Source organism: Scyliorhinus torazame, chromosome 10 (assembly GCF_047496885.1).
Source record: "Scyliorhinus torazame isolate Kashiwa2021f chromosome 10, sScyTor2.1, whole genome shotgun sequence".
Classification (NCBI taxonomy): domain Eukaryota; kingdom Metazoa; phylum Chordata; class Chondrichthyes; order Carcharhiniformes; family Scyliorhinidae; genus Scyliorhinus; species Scyliorhinus torazame.
This window is the reverse complement of record NC_092716.1, coordinates 93,459,403-93,477,246: the sequence shown is the minus strand read 5'-3', so window position 1 is coordinate 93,477,246 and position 17,844 is coordinate 93,459,403. Positions and strand designations below refer to the sequence as shown.

General features: G+C 42.0%; 1 protein-coding gene across 1 annotated transcript in view; it reads left to right on the top strand.

The window, feature by feature from the left end:
- Positions 1 to 17,844, top strand: part of fa2h (fatty acid 2-hydroxylase) — a 104,720-nt gene that overhangs the window by 67,098 nt on the left and 19,778 nt on the right. Inside the window, exon 2 of the mRNA XM_072518442.1 lies at positions 16,289 to 16,369. Within this exon, the coding sequence (XP_072374543.1) occupies positions 16,289 to 16,369 (81 nt within the window). The remainder of the gene's footprint in view (positions 1 to 16,288; positions 16,370 to 17,844) is intronic.

Sequence of the window (17,844 nt, the reverse complement as noted above, 5' to 3'; positions counted from 1 at the left end):
GCCTGGAACTCGCTACCGGAGGAGGTAGTGGAAGCAGGGACGATAGGGACATTTAAGGGGCATCTTGACAAATATATGAATAGGATGGGAATAGAAGGATACGGACCCAGGAAGTGTAGAAGATTGTAGTTTAGTCGGGCAGTATGGTCGGCGCGGGCTTGGAGGGCCGAAGGGCCTGTTCCTGTGCTGTACATTTCTTTGTTCTTTGTTTGTTCTATTTCTGTATTCAGATTGTCGAAGTTTAAATCTTCAAGTGAGAAACCTTTTGGATTCTTCGGAGCAGACCTGTCAGTTGTTGCCATATGGTTGGATCCTGCCAGAAATGACACTGCATTACTGACACACAATGTTGTGAAATGAAATGAATGAAAATCGCTTATTGTCACAAGTAGGCTTCAAATGAAGTTACTGTGAAAAGCCCCTAGTCGCCACATTCCGGCGCCGGTTCGGGGAGGCTGGTACGGGAATTGAACCGTGCTGCTGGCCTGCTTTAAAAGCCAGCGATTTAGCCCTGTGCATGTTCAGACAAGGAAATTCCGCAAGTCGAAGACCAGTTCAACCAGTTTTGTTTATCTATTCACTGCATCACATGTGGTTAATTTGGACGGTCTCTCGGGATTGTTAGGTGAAACATAGGAATTGCAAATATATTCTGCTCTGCTGATGGTTTATCTCCAAGCTGCAGTTTTGTAAGCTTCAGCTCCTATTGCTTCATGGGTTTGTAAGCTTGGGTAGCTCGTATTGTTTCAGAGGTGGCACAGTGTGAAGGGCCTCTCTGCTGGAAGTGCAATTACGAAACTGCAGTATTACAATCAGTGGTCTGGGTAATCTGTTACTGCACCTATACACGACCTTCTGTGCTGTAGTGTGTCAGTGTTGGCACTGGTTAGTTAGCACCACTTTAACTTCTACAAAGCTTTGACATCCCAAATGTGGTGCCTAGAATAGTTTTAAAAGGTTTGGTGTAGCTTCCTTGCTTTTGTGCACTACCCCCAACTATTTTTTAATGTCTCATCAACTTATAAAATCATGGAATCCCTACAGGGCAGAAGGAAGCCATTCAGCCCATCGAATATGCACCAATCCTGCAAAAGAGAACTTACCTGGGCACACAACCCCACCCTAACCCCATGATTTGGCACAGTGGCCAGCACTGCTGCCTCACAGTGCCAGGGACCCGGGTTCGATTCCGACCTCTGGTAACTTTCTGTGTGTGAAGTTTGTACATTCTCCCCATGATTGCGTGGTCCAAAGATGTGCAGGTTAGGTGGATTAGCCATGCTAAATTGCCCCTTAGGGCAGAATTACAGGAATATGGTGGGGAATTGGGCACCGATAGGGTGGTCTTTCGAAGGGTCAGTGCCGACTCGATGGGCTGAATGGCCTCCTACTGCACTGTAGGGATTCTATATAACCCTGTCCTATTTCTATAATCTAACCTGCACATCCTTGGACACTAAGGGGAATTTAGCATGGCCAATCTGCCTAACCTGCACTTCTTTGGACTTTGGGAGGAAACCGGAGCACCCAGAGGAAACCCACATAGAGACTGGGAGAAAATGCAAACTCCACACAGTCACCCAAGGCCAGAATTGAATCTGGTCCCTGATGCTGTGTGGCACCGGTCTGCCCCATACTTGCCCTGTCATTTTTTAATCCCAAAATGTATCCGTGCCAGTTTGAGAAAATGGTTATAATGCCAAATTAATTAATTAAGTGTATGTATTTTGCTTATCCAATTTTAGCTAAAAGCATGTTCTTCTAATTGAAGAAGAAATCCTTTAGGGAGACTTGTTGTCTTCTGCAGATCACTCAATACTGAGAACCATTAAGTTAATGATTCAGGAGTTCTGTTGAATAATAATCTTTATTGTCACAAGTAAGCTTGCATTAACACTGCAATGAAGTTCCTGTGAAAAGCCCTTAATCGCCACATTCTGGCACCTGTCCGGGTACACACAATGAGAATTCAGAATGTCCAAATTACATAACAGCAGGTCTTTTGGGGCTTGTGGGAGGAAACCGGAGCACCCGGACGGAAACCCACCCAGACACGGGGAGAACGTGCAGACTCCACATACAGTGACCCAAGCCGGGAATCGAACTTGGGAAGCAATAATGCTAACCACTGTGCTACCGTGCTACTTTAGAAATGTGGTCACTATTTTCCACGTTAAGTGAAGTGTTAAGGGAACTGCAAATATAGAAATTTAAGCACTGTTCCTCTATTTCTTTATGAAGGACTTGAATCTTACATTTAAACATCCCATCATTTAAGCACAAGATCATTTCAATATTTCACAATTCTCAGCAGTATTTGTTATGTACAAGGATTGTGAATATAAGCCTTGTTTAAAAATGCCAATGGATCACATCACCACAGTCCAATTATACTGTGTCAGTAGCCAGAATGGTTTAAGTATCGAAGTGTATAGTCAGCTATGTGCTCGCTCTTTTTTTCTTCTTCCATCTCCCATGAAAGAATAAAGAACAGACCTGAACTAGTGTTTGCTGGGTTCTGTTCCCATTAACCAAAACTGCTCCAAAGAAAGACTTGCATTGCGAAGCACTTGGGATGTCAGATCGAGCAAATGTTCCAAAAAAAAAAATGGTGCAACTACTGAGCAGTTTGGACAGCACCTGTGACGAGAAAGAGTTCCTGTTTTGGACTGAGATTGCCCCGTCTGAACAGTTCTGATTAAATATCATCTTGACCTGAAATAGTGGGCTGCATTTTGTGTGTTTCTGGTGGGGGTGGCACACCATAAATAGAACAGATACCCACCCCACCACCATCCCACCCCAATAATGCAGAGGGTGGGCAGGTGCTACAATCAGCAGCCCACCTGTCATTTTCAGATAGGTAATCAAAGCTCAATTAGGCTTGATACCAAGCAAGTTGACCCTGAAGACACACTGCCCACACCAGGAAAAATCCTGGGGGTGGGCAGACTTGAGTTTTAAAAAAATGTAACCTTCAAAGAAGAAGAAGGAAGGGCAAAGTTTGATCATTGGGGCCTGTCCTTTGCGGATTGGGATCAAAACCCCCTTTTTCCTACTTACCCCCACACCTGACCAAACTATGCCCAAGGTCCTGCACTGACTGGTGTCCAGTGTTCCATGGGCTGCTTTGCTCCTTGCTGCAATCCTGGCAGCAGTTACTAATACACCCTTGGCACCACTGAGAGTTGCCAACCAATGGGATTGGCTGCAGAGGGCGGGGCTGCCTCCCCAGTGAAGAGAAGAAATCTCACTTGGCCCATGTTAAGCCTATCCACACAACTATTATGGCTGCAGGGCGGGTTGCTGTGGAATAGGTTGGCTGTATGCCAACTTTGATTGTGAGGGGTAAGGACACCCCCTTCCCATTTTGTTCAGCCAATTAACTCTTTCTCTCCATAGATGCTACCTGAGCTCCTGAGTATTTTCAGCATCGTCTGTTTTTATTTCAGATTTCCAGCATCCCCAATATTTTGCTTTGTATTATAATCTCGTCTAAAGAATGTGGTGCCGCTTTTAATTGACGTTAATTGTTTTTTGTTCTCTCTTGAAATGTGCAGGTTGCTGAGAGTTCTTTGGGGTTAATGAAACTATGAGCTCATCTACTTAATTATGTCAACCCGATCAAATTGAATGCCGAACTAGGTGTGACCAAATGTTCTTCATTCCATTGTCAGTCGCATGACCAGTTTTTCCAGAAAGATTGGAAATTGCTTTGAATTTGAGCATAATGTATCTTGACGAATGGCGTATTACCATAGTTACCAGTTACAGCAACCATTATGTGCATTTATAGAATGCCTTTAATGTAATAAAATACCCCAAAGCCCTTAAAACACAATTTGACACCGAGCCGCATGACTTTTGAGGCTTTTAGGAGTGCCTTAAAGAGTTTTTGTGGGGTGGGGAACCGCAACTTCCATCAACGATGGGGACTACAATTCCCATCAATGGTGAGGACGACAACCTAGGATATGCAAGACAAGAGGATAGAGCTTATGCTTTGGGCAGTGTTGACGACGTCCAAGGTTAATTCCTCAATGGTTCCTGTTCAGTTATGAATGTTGAGATACACTGCTGTTCAGCTTTGGAAACTTCGAATGAAATTTTGTTTTTATCATCAAAATGATTAAACTTAATTACTGCAATCTGAATTATTTCCATTAGGTTTTCTATTTTAAATAGAGGGTTAGTCGAACCACGTACCTACAGATTTGCAAATTATCAAGTGCAGTGCAATGAGCCAGAATTTACAAACCAAATTTAAATTTCATGCATTGAAGCTAGAATAGGTAGGGGTTTTGTGAGGCCTTGATTTAACTAATACTTATAAAGCTTTAATTTAGTGATTTCCTAAATTGTAAATTTGTTCCTACCTTGAGTTACAGTTGAATTAGTCAATAATATGGTGCAAACAGTTATTTTGCTGAACAGAGACATTGTTATGCAATGTTTGTGTACGGGAAAAATAAGACTATTAAAGTATAATAAAAAGTACTAATTCCTTTAAGTTGAGGTTTAACTGCTTTTCAGATGCCAAAGATTGTATCTGATTGTAACAGTGGGAAATGCACAAAGTTTATATTTATAAAAAAAAAAGACAAGAAAATCTACTATTAAGAAAAAAGAATCAAAGATAAACCCAATTGGGCTGTTGGAGAACATGGGCTGAAACAGGCTCAGATTCTGACTTCTTGGGACAAGGGTTTTCCAGGCCCCAGGGTGGTGGGCTAGGAGGCGGGGGGCAAGAAAATAGCAAGGAGCGGTGTTGCTCGTTTTAGCCTTAGTTTAATTGTTCTTGTTCTATCACCTTTGCTCTTGAGTCGCCAGGTATCTTTCTGATACCGCCACGTGGTTCAAGTCCGAGTAATGATCAATAATCCAACACACCGCTTAGTAAGAGTTAAATCAACGCACATTTATTATATACAGTAATCAATACTTATACATTAATTCTACTTCTAAGCTACTTCCAACAACTAACAGGCCAATACTTAACTTTGGAAATGGCCCACCAGGCCAGGGAAACGAATGGCCTTTCGTATGGGTTCTGAGCCTGCGGGATTCAAAGCTGGTACAGGTCGATAGCCAGGAGCGCCTATCTCGTAGCGAGCGTTGGAGTAAGACTTACAATTCTAGCGGCTGTTGTAGAAGGTCTCGAAGGGTGCGGAGAGGAGAAGAAGGGTCGATTTGAACTTGGACTTGGACTCTACTCTTGTAGTCCCCAGGGGCTTCACGCCTTTCGGGGCGGACCCTGTACCTGGTTCCAAGTGATTGGACTTGGTCCCAATCACTTGGTTCGATATTCTCCAATGCTGGAGCGATTCCTTGATCGATGGGCGGTTTTGGGGTGGTCGTTCACCTCTCTTTTGTGTAGGCTCCTGCTGGCGCCGAAAAGTCTGGGTTGGCTTTGTGTGTCTAATTTGTTGCACATTGTTCCCCCGATTGCTAATTTATATTCAGATGGCTGGTGTGTTATGTTGATGGCTGCAGGTATCGATTCTGTCTGGCCTCCCCAGTGGCGAATACACAGTTTTGCCTGCAGCTGCCTGTTTGAGTCCTGTTGGCTGATTTTCCCATCAGCCTCTTCCGTTTGCCATTTTAAATCGGGGTTTGGCCATTCTAATCGGGTGTTAACCATTTCAACTGGCTACAGCTGCAGCGCTGATGCATTCCTGTCACCAAGAAAGTTTCCTACGGGATGGGTAACAGCAGTTGGCTATATGGTTTATCAGCAGACTGTTTTGTGGCCAAGTCTCAAATCCGTGTTAACAAGCGAGTGTGTGTGAAAGATCTAGTTTATTTTCCTTTCACAATAAGGAAACCCGAAGAGAGAAACAAGCCTATGCGCTTCAATGATTTTGTTTTTCTTTAAAGGGGTGTGTAGGAGAGGCACAGGCAAGTGTTCAAATGTTTTTAATGTGCAGAACCACTGGAAGAGGAGCATTGTGGAGCATGACCACAAGATGAGCAAATATAATGCTGAGCAAATATAATGCTATCCTTGACTGACGGATGATGCCTGACATGAAAGTAAAGTCAAAGAATAGGCATTTAGTTGAAACTTCAAAAAAGCCCAGGCTCTGATTTCACCAGAGATCAGCAGGATGCACATTTGGTATTGGAAGATACATTTTTAAAAATAAAGTTAAAGCACCTCATTTCTTGTTCAATTAAGGGGCAATTTAACTTGGCCAATCACCTACCCTGTAAATTCTATGATAATCTATGACAAAGAGAGAATGTGCAAACTCCACACGGGCAGGGATCAAACCCGGATTCTCGCTGGCAGGTAATGGGAGATACACTAAACAAATGTCCCAGACGTACTAAATGAAACTTGTTGCTACTTTCTTCTTTCTAGTTTAGTTTAAATGATGATCCAAATGTGGTTAGTTGTCGTGGGAATTGTTGTGTATGTGTTTGGGTATTGGCGTGTGGAAATAAATGAAAGACTCTGAAAAAACTGAATTCCCTTTTGTCAGGGGTTCAGATTCAGAAACTTGAAGCAAAATAGTAAAATATTCAGCTGACGCTTGATGAGATAGAACATGGAACATACAGTGCAGAAGGAGGCTATTCGGCCCATCGAGTCTGCACCGACCCACTTAAGCCTTCACTTCCACCCTATCCCCCTGCTTCCAGAGAGAATAGGTAGAAATCTTGTGAATGTCTGTAAAATGAATCAAAATTAGGTCAGGCAGAAATGTTATGTTCTTTCTGAATTTGGGTGGGCCAAGTGGCTTTTACCATCAGTAACATAATGGAAATGTTATTCCTGGGAGTTGTGATGTTGTTCTAGGTCTTGAATTACCAATTGCTACATGCGAGATGGAAAGCTGATCATTTGATATCGGTGTAATCTGGGATTGTAATGTATTGCTATATTGTAATATATAGTCCTATAATTACAATCCTGTCAACAGTTGACTGAATGTGGGAGTTGAACAACACTGGAAAATGGTGTTTACAAGTGAACCCTGATTTGCTGAACTCTACATAATTGTAAAAGACGTAAAAAATGAAAGTGAGCCTGCCTTGAATTGGGATACAGGTACTAAATCAAAATCCCATTGAGAATAACTCGGTGTATAAACAATCTTCTTGACATGAATTAAATGCTTTGATTTGATCTGACACTTGGTCTAAATTGGATAGAATTTACCATTGTTTGATCATGGATTATGGTTTTTGGTCCATTCCATTTTAAATAAGCTTCTAGAAGTGGCAAAACCCTTACCTGAACTTTGATGCTCACTTCATTTGAAGTCTGAGGTCCTTGTAATTTTTCAGATTGCCTAAGGAAACACACTATTAATTCACTTCTTAAACCAGAACTCTAGTACAATTATAGAATTAGGACAAAGATTAATCAACTTTTTTTGTAGAACTAATGAGATGGATTGTATAAAATGCACTTTACTATAAAATAGTAATTGTTTTTTAATGAAAGGTATCTCACAAAATTTAAATCCTTTATGGTGCTTACTTTTTTGCCATGGGTGGCTAACATTACTTTGCCTCCTCGCATGCTGAAGAAATGGAAAATGCAGAATGTGACCCATTCCTGTTCAGTGCAAGGCATGATTTCAATCTGAACACCGTAGATTGTTATAGAAATATTGGAGAAACTTGCATTCTTTGGCACATCTATTTCACCGGAGAAATGTATGCTAACTCCTACTAACAACTTCAATGTGAGCAATCCAGTAATGGTTTGTGTGCATAATCTCACCTGCAAAAGACTTCATATCAAAGGAAAGTCCTCACAATCTCTAATATAAAGAATACTTGTTCTTATTCATACCCCATTTATAGTTAAGATTTTCTGATTCCCTGTGTTGGAACAGAGCTACCAACCAAACTCTCTGCCCAAAACTACAGTTTATTCATAAAATCTGAGTATGTCACATGACTGATCAATATTGACATTGCATAAGTGGCAAACCAAATCCATTTTTTGCAATACTGTATGTTACTCAATGCATTTATAATTACAGTTAATATACAGCCTACACATATATTCAGCCGAGGGAATTTTCAGAGTTTCCAGCCCTGGTGTACCATGGCTGAAGGTCTTTTCCCTACTACGTATTTGTGGCAGCTGCCCCAAACTTTTTCTCTACTACGCATTTGTGGCAGCTGTCCCAAACTTTAGTGTGTCGCTCACCAGCATTGTGTTGGGGCAAAAGTGCTTGAAAGTTAAGCTCTGAATATTGTTTGGAGAGGTGTTTCGGTTGAAAGTTTTTGAAACTAAATAAATGCATGGCTTTCAAAGAACAAATGTTCCAGCAATGTGCGGTTTTCTACACAAAAAAGTATATTGGCAGGGATAATGGATGTAATGTACTGAATGATCAAAACATCATATACAGAATGCATATTTTAAATTATTATTGAAATGGGAGCGAAGGTGTACTGTTCCTAGTTCTAGGATATACCGACTTCTGATACTGCAGTTTAGCTGTTCTGTGTTGCCTACAGAGGTTAGTGGTATAGTTGAGAATGGTGTTAAAAATACTACAATGAAGATTGACGTATTCCGAGTTTATGCAAATGATAATCAGGTGAATTTAAGAAAAAGAGATTTCTACTTCATAGGATTGTAGAATCTCTACAGTATAGGGTGAGGCCATTCAGCCCATCGAGTCATCACTGACCCTGGGAAAGAGTACCCTACCTATCCCCATAACCCAGTAACCACATCTAACCTTTTGGACACTAACAGGCAATTTAGCATGGCCAATCCACCTAAACAGCACATTTTTGTACTGTGGGAGGAAACCGGAGCACCCAGAGGAAACCCACGCAGACATGGGGAGAACATGCAAACTCCACACAGTCACCGAAGGTCTTAATTGAACTCAGGCCCTTGGTGCTGTGAGGCAGCAGTGCAAACCACTGTGCCACCATGACGCCCATTTATAATGGTACTGTTTTGTATATTATAATGGTACCGTTCTTTCATTTTTTACCTTAACTGAACATTTTTGAAAAGAAGTTAATTCTTTTGGAGTTGTTGATTAAATTGATATTTATTGCCTATCACTTGAGAAGATAGTGAGCGCCAACTTAAATACCTGCAGTCTGTCTTATGACGTTGTTCCTACAATGCTGTGAGGAAGGAAGTTGCAGAATCTTGATGCAGCAAAAATGAAAGAATAGTGAAAAATATCCAAGAGTGGATGGAGTGCGACTTGTAGAGGAAGTTGGAGTTAATGGTGTTCCAATGCACCCTTATGCTCTTATTCTTCAGTGTTGGAAATCATCGAAGCTGCTGTCCTAGATGTTTTGGCCAATTGTTGTGCAGCTTGTAGATAGTACTCCAGAACCATGATACGCCAGTAATGGAGGGAATGGATTTTTAAGCTATTGGGTGGACTATCACTCATGGAGGTGTCATGTCTTTTTGGAGCTTCACCCATCCAGGTCAGTGCCGAATATTCCATCACACCATCAAGTTGGGTCTTGTAGGGGCAGCACGGTGGCGCAGTGGGTTAGCCCTGTTGCCTCACGCCGCCGAGGTCCCAGGTTCGATCCCGGCTCTGGGTCACTGTCCGTGTGGAGTTTGCACATTCTCCCTGTGTTTGTGTGGGTTTCACCCCCACAACCCAAAGATGTGCAGGGTAGGTGGATTGGCCACGCTAAATTGCCCCTTAATTAGAAAAAAAATTAATTGGGTACACTAAATTTTTTTTTTTTAAATTGGGCCTTGTATATAGGGCGAGATTCTCCGAACCCTGCGCGGAGCCGGAGAATCGCCCCGACGCTGGTGCGCGATTCTCCAAGGTGCGGAGAATCGGTGCCATTTTCGGCGGCGCGTTTGACGGGCCGCTGGAATCGGCAGGGTCGCCGATTCTCCGGCCCAGATCGGCCGGGCGGAAAAAGCAGAGTCCCGCCCGCGCCATTCATCCCTGGTCGCTGCCGGTAGGAACTCTGCGCGAAGGGTGGGGAGGTGGCCTGTAGGGTGGGGAAAAGCGCTCCTTCACCCGGGAGGGGGGGGGGCTCTGATGGGGTCTGGCCCGCGATCGGCGAGCTGGCCTCTTTCTCCCACCCCCTCCCCCGAGCCTACTTTGTTGCGCAGCCGGCCCTTGAACTCCTATGCCATCTTGCGTCAGGGCCGGAGCGCTGAAGACGTTGTATGCGCAGGTTGGTGCGGCGCCCATTTGGTGCCGGGAAGGGAGGCACGAGAGGCGTGAACTGCTCCAGTGCTGTGCTGGCCCCGTTTGGGACAGAATCAGTCGTCCCCGTACTCGTTTCGCGACAGCGTTCATGACACCGCGAACACATTGTCTCCATTTTGGAGAATCGCCCCCATAGTGGGAGGCTTTAGGGAGGTGGGGCATTCATCGCAGGCTGCCCAACTTCTGATGTCTGGTAGTAACAGCTTTTATATGACTGGTCCAGTTGAGTGCTTATTTCTCAAGTCAAATTATTTTATAGTTATCTCCTCGCAATCTCTAGTTTGCCCCGTGGTAGCCATATATCCTGATGAGCAGCTTCAACACTATTGTAAATAGTGTTCATTACTGCTGAATGCTCAGATGTTAATATGAAGAGCTTCTTTGATCTTGAATTTCTTTTTATAAAGTATACTTGCATGCATTTTCATTACAGGTTATTCATACAGCTGATAAATTGAGATACTATCCATATATTTATCACCATTTGGACCTGGTCAGCCTAATTATTGAACAGTGTGGAATAGTATTGTACCAGAATTGCAATATGTGTACCCTTTCACAATTGAATCAAGATGACTTTTACCATTAATGAGCCTAAATCCAATTGATTGGTTTCACCTTCCAAATTAAGCTTTCATGTGCATCTTCTTTTCTACTTGCCCCTATGCTAAACAGCTGTTGCACCACTTGTAAATTATCCCAGTATTGTAACCTTCCTTTACTGATTCTCAGTACTGTAGTTGGTTCAGGAATGTATAACAGTGAGCCCACATATTACTGGGCATCCTGCGGCTCCAAGCAGTAGTGCAAAAAGTCTCCTCTAATAATGCACCACCTATTGGGTGGAGGGTGGGAGTGGGGAAGAAAAAATCCAATAAGGATGCAATTTAATAATGAGAGTCTTGGATTTGAGTTTGGTGAAGGCCAAACTGACAATGAGATAGAATACTTGCCAATCACCTGGATCTGTACAATATAACCTTGCATACTTGTGCTCCAAACCTATTTCTCGCAGGGACAATGTAGAAATATGGAACCCCATTTTTAAAATAGGGAGCAGCTTTTGTACCCACTGATCTCACAGGTCTTTGTAAAGCTTGGTTTGTTAATGGGATATTTATATGTTCTAGGCCTGTGAATGTGAGCTGGTGAGCATGAACTTGCGTCTGTTTTTAATGTGGTAAACACTGGTGCCTGGTGACGGGCAGGATCATATCAAATGTCACAAAGGAACTTGATTTGTAGCAACAGGTTGAGTTGCCAAAACATAACTTCATATTTTGTTTCAGAACTGACCTGTTACATGCACTACGTTTGACCAGATGTATAAGCTCTTGTATTTGCTTTTATTTCGCATCCTTAATTTCTGTCACCAAGGCGACTAGTGGGAGGCCTATATTAAAGGTTTTGCAAGTGCTGCTAATTGACCCAGTGGTGCCACTAGGGAGATTGGGAACTATGGATGCAAGTTCAGTCCTGTCACACACTGTGCAGTGTTGTCCACTCTGCACCAGATTTTAAGTCACTCATTCTCTTCAAGTCTGCAGACAAGCGACTCTGCCTGTCCTTGAATGTTGGCAAAACAAAACTGATATCAATCCGCACCTTGTAGCCAAATATTCCACCTCCCATATATGCTAAAGGAAAGACTGGGATATGTTGAACAGTCTTCATCCTTCTCTCCTGTCAACTCTCAACTCTCAAATGCCCAATGTTTCAGGGGGAAGACAAAGAAATTGTGACAAAGATACACTGAGCCTGCCTTGAAGAATAACAGCATTGAATTTGATGACTAGGTGGAGCTTGCTACCAATCATTCAAAATGGCAACAATTTGTCCAACTTGCTTTGAGTCACAATGTCTTAATGATGAGGCAGAACAGCAGTAGAGGAGGAAAGAAAAGCGAGTCCTGTTCTGCTATTCAACTGGGTCACGTTTGATCTATACATTTTTTTAATTTAAAGTACCCAATTCTTTTTTTTTCCCAATTAAGGGGCAATTTAGCGTAGCCAGTCCACCTACCCTGCACACCTTTTGGCACAAAAACTGAAAATACTGCACAATCTCAGCAGTTCTGACCAAGAGTCAAAGCAGCTTTGACAGTCATCCAGACTTAAAACATTAGCTCTCTTTTCTCTCCACAGATACTGTCAGACCTGCTGAGATTGTCCAGTATTTTCTGTTTTTGTTTCCGATTCCAGCATCTGCAGTCATTTGCTTTTATCTGCAAATCTTTGGGCTGTGGGGGTGAGACCCACGCAGACACAGAGAAAGGTACAAACTCCACACGGACAGTGACCTGGGGCCAGGATCAAACTCTGGTCCTCAGCACCATGATGCAGCAGTGCTACCCACTTCGCCAATGCACCACCCCTCGTTTGATCTATAACTTGACTCCATCTTCCTTCTTTGGTTCCGTAGCCTTGGGGAACTTTACAAATAAAAATGTTATTTGATGCATTGCCCAATGGAGGCAATTTTTCCAAATGCCATGGCTGGGCAGTGGAACCTGCTAACGCAAAAATGGCAGGGTTGGCTTCAATTTCCTTTCATTTAGAGCAGCAAAATCTGAGGTTACCTTGATTGGGCTGCAAGATGAATTTCAGTTAGGACCTCTTAATATTGTCCCGTCAATAGAAAAATTAAAAAATTCTAGCCATTTTGAGGAGCGTTCCTTTTGGCTTCTCATAACTTTTAGCAAGACCATTTCATGGAAACAGTCTAAAACTTGAAAACGTATGCCTGATCTTAAATCCTGCACTCATTCAAAGACAACATTCCCTTCAAAGAAGTGGTATAATTTATGGTGTTTGGTTACCACCTGCAGTGTATCGCAAGAACATTGCTAGGTCTTGTGTTTTGTATTCCATAGATCTGATCGGTTTAATTCGAGACAGCTCTTGCGCAATATTCCTACATCGTAGTGGTACTCCTTGTTAGCAGAGTGGTTTGCTATCTTGGCTTGAGTTTGGGTTTTGTTGGTGAAACATTTGTTGTTCATCTCATCAGTTGTGATCCATTGGATAATGCTGGAGATGATCATTTAGGGCATATTCAGTTAAGTAGCGTAATATAAGGGGGGGGGGGGGGGAGGGCAGCATAGTGCAGTGGTTAGCACTGCTGTCTCATGGCGTCCAGGCCCCGGGTCACTCACCGTGTGGAGTTTGCACATTCTCCCCATGTCTGCATTGGTCTCACCCCCACTACCCAGAAATATGTGCGGGGTAGATCAATTGGCCATGCTAAATTGCCTATTAATTGGAAAAAAGAATTGGGTACTCTTAAATTTATTTTTAAATAAATAACGTAATACACACATGCACCTGATGTGACTCCATTGACTATCAGTGGTTTTAATGTATTCTAGGAAGAAACCCTGCAGAAACTAATATGTATACCATCAAGTTCCCCTCTGCATCACTTGAAACCCAATTTGGATGCAAAAAGATCAACGTTGAGTATTTTTTTTTAAAAAGGGTCTGACTCCTACAACAGAGCTGCTCGACAGAAGTGAAGGAAAACCAAGTTCATCTCGAGTTTCCTGGGATTCCAAGCAAGCCTGGGTGGGGCAAGTTTGATTAAGAAAGCCTGGAAATTAACACTGAGGCAGTCCTGTATGTCAATGATAATGTGATTCCACTCTCAAAAACCCATTGATGTATGAAACTTGACTATGTTTATAGGCCTGCAGAGGTCCTTCTAACTGGTAATTCATAGACCTGTAAAATGTGGGTCCTCAGGCTGGTATATTTTTCTTTAATTCTGAGGAATGTTCACAATTGTATAGTAACTTGTAGCCTGAGGAGAAATCAGATTTGTATCCAACAAACTATCTGAAGACTGAGACATTCCTTATCTTCTAATTTGTAGAAGATAAACTTGGTTCTATCACTGGTGTTGTACATGTTGCTTAAGCACAGTTTTTCTGTAGTTTTATCTACCTCCCTCTATTCCCTCCCCAAATAAATTCTGGAACGATTCTCAACAAATTACTCCTTTTCTTAGCAGAAGCAGAATATAATGACCAGCAAATTTCAGTTCTGTTTCTTTAACTGAAGCTTCGGCTTGCTTAGTTGCTGACTTCAATACTTTGTTAGGAATGTTGCCTTTTTCTGAGGCATTTATGTTCTGTCGTCAAAATAGCCTTGGTTTCTAGTTCTGTTTTCCAAAGCTAAGAAAGCTTAAGTTCTTGCTCAGCTGTTCGACTTGAGTATTCAATTTATAATTATACTGGTCAAATGGCATTTAATCTGCTTTCAAGGAAGTCTTATCATATTCATAGTAGTTTATCTGTTTTACTGATTTGTATCTGCATCTCTTCTTGAAATCAGATTATTGCAAATAGGACTTTTTTTTTTTAAATCTACTTGCCGCTCTGAGCACCGGAATTGTGTGGCTAATGCACTATTTGTGTAATCCTGCATCGACCTTGGAGTGGGATGTTGTGGCATTTCAATCGGAGGGTGTCCACACATTCTTCTAGCAGTAGGTGCAGGCATTCAACAGCAATGACAATAGAATAATGACTCCGTGTTTGATTTTTATTTCTGCCTCTCCTCCGGAAAGTGACTGGTGCCAATGGAATTGCACCTCAACAAGAAATCAATGTCTTGGAGTTGCGAGAAAATTGCATGCCGGAAGTGTAGCATTAATTTAACTTAGTTGGGCTACTCCCATGTGAAGGATATTAGATTTTGTTTCTGTGTTCACTGGAAATGTTTAAAAGGATTCACTAAAGGAAATGCCCGCCACAGTCTGTGCACTCTCACCATTGTACATGGAGGGGCTGGGAACTGTGTATAAAAAATAAAAACCCTGGGGCTGTATGTTTAGCATGAAATTAATATTGTCAGTATAACTCTAATTGTAGTGTGTATTTGGATCAGAAACTGATGATGTGTTCTGCACTTTTACACTGTTATGGGCCAGGGTTTAGAGAACCCCAAAGTGTATAATGGACCCACAACTTTTACGAGATTGTGGTATGGGGAGCACACGGCCCACTCTACAGGTGTGGTACAGCAGAAATAGAAAAGTATTTTTTAAAGCAAAACAATGTTTATTCTATGAACTCCAGTTAACCTTTTTAAAACATACAGTGAACATCTTAGTAACCATCAATTCAAATACAACCCCCAAAGACTACAACACTAAGTAATCCTTTAAGCTTTCCTTTTAACATCCATAAGACTTAAACACCTTTTACCAGAAGCACATCAGGTTAAAGTCACTACTGCGAGCAGTTATTAGTTTTAAATCACCAAAGGATCAATTTACAGTCTTTAGATTACAGAGCGAGACTCTAATACACCTTCTGGCTGTGACTGCAGCTATCCGGCTCTGAAAACGAAACTAAAACACCCTGCAACAAACAGCCTAAAACGAAAGTATAAAGCTGACACAGTCCAGCTCCACCCACTTTGACATCACTGCAGTAATAAGCACCCATTTCTTGAAGGTACTCTCACTACAGATACTTACATACACACCCATTTATAAACACCCATTTCTTAAAGGTACTCTCACATGACACCTCTTTTTCTTTCCCCCCCCCCCCAGAAAAAAAACATCAACTTCAAGATGGTTTCATTTTTCACCTTTTCACTATCCTTTAAGAAATGCACACAGTAAATATACTTTTTTATTTCAGAAAATAACACCCGCAAACAGGTATAATAATATAGTCCATTTCTTTTTTTTCTTCTTCTTCCTTCAACACCCATTTCTTCAAGGTACTCACATGACCACATCAGTTCAAATTTAACATTACATTTTGTAATCTTCACAAATGTTATGAAGTATATTTTTGGAAAAAGATGTCTCAACACTAAGATGCAACGTAAGCACTTTGTGTAATTACTCATTCATTGAGGTAAAAGTAACTTGACGAACCATTGGTTCTGTCGGGATGACATTTCTATTTCTCTTGCTTTTCTCTCCTCCCCTTATCCCGTGCAGGCCATGGAATTGAAATAATTAAATTCCAAAACATGAGTGAAGTTGTGTTTTATTATTGTGCAAATGCGTGGTTCACTACGACATGGTTGGTTTGTTTTCTGCTTTTATACTGGATTATGACCGACTGTCTTTTTAAAATTCCACAGGCTGTTCGAGAACGAAGTATAGCCAATCGGGGATCAAATTCGGTGATGGATGCCAGATGCAAGTCGGTGGATCCAGATAACGTAAGGGGCTTGTTAAAGTCGGAGTCAGTCAATCCTTTAATCAAGAGTAACTTTGCGCAACTGTGGAGTAATTTTCTTTAAAACTCCTTAGAATCATTCGATAGCTGATGGGTATACAGAGGAATCCAAATTCAATGGGGGATGGGTGAGTAATTGGGGAAGTTTGGGGCATGAAATCTTTAAAGCTTTAATCTATTGCAAAATATTGTTTGTAACAGAACTGGTGATTTACTGCATATTAATTTCTGAATAGTGTCGAGGAGGAATATAAGATCGGTTTTTCTGCCTCCTTTTGGGTGGTCAATATTAATCCTCAACTATATATAGTATATGTTAATATTTTATTTTTTAAAAAGACATCTGCTCCAGAGTATTTACAATGCTGGGAAAATAAAAGCAAACCCCAACCCTCCCAGCACCCCCCCCCCCCCCCCCCCCCAATGTTCGATGTGATCCAATTCTCGAAAGTGCATAATGAATAACGCCCATGAATTGTAGAACCCCTCCATCCTTCCCCTCATTTCAAATTTAACCTTCTCAAGAGTCCCCCCCCCCCACCCACCCCCCCCCCCCCCCCCCCCCCCCCGCCACGCTAGGGCACAGGGTGGAGAGGTTGATCTCCACGCTAACAGGATCCACCTTTGGGCGATCAACGAGGCAAAGGCTACAAAATCTGCCTCCCCACCCATTTCCAATCCCGGCTGGTCCGACACCCCGAATATAGCCTCCCAAGGACCTGGGTCCAGTTTCACGTGCACCACTATAGAGATTACCCTAAACACCTCCTTCCAGTAATCCTCCAGCTTTGGACAGGGCCAAAACATATGAACGTGGTTTGCAGGGAACTTTATTTGCAACTTATTTGTTTTTTAATTAACATTTTAGCCTTTCTAGTTTCCTTAATTACTAGTATTCTTACCTTGGAGCTCTCTTTTTCTACTCGAGTGAACAAAAGCACATTTCCAAGCAAATGTGATTTTGAGCATAGGTGCATGAGGTTTTGTAAGTTTGGATATTTGTTTATCAGCACTACTGATTAATTCCTGAGTGATCTATTGAAATCTTGTTGTTTTGTTTGTAGTGCCCAAGGAAGAAGCACTGCCTATTTGTACCTTACATCAACCTTGTGTTGCACGTTCACCTGCATGATGCTACCTCTATTGTATAATGGTGAAACTGAAGCTCTCAAGTTTAAACCACTGTTTGGAGTTAGCTGATTTTCACAGCTACCAGAGAACCAAAATTGGTCTTGCTGCTCCTGGATTAGGAAGAGGAAAACTAATTAAGGGTTTCATTCTTGATCAGTATGGCCCTGTTTGTATGGATGTCTGATCAGCACAGAATCCAACCTGCTTGTGATGCTTGGGTGGATTATATCTGATTAAATGGTTGGGGTGGATAAAGAGTTTTGCAGTGCCTGTCGAACCATGGCCAAATGAATAATACTTAGATTGGAGTAGAGAGAAAATTCTACA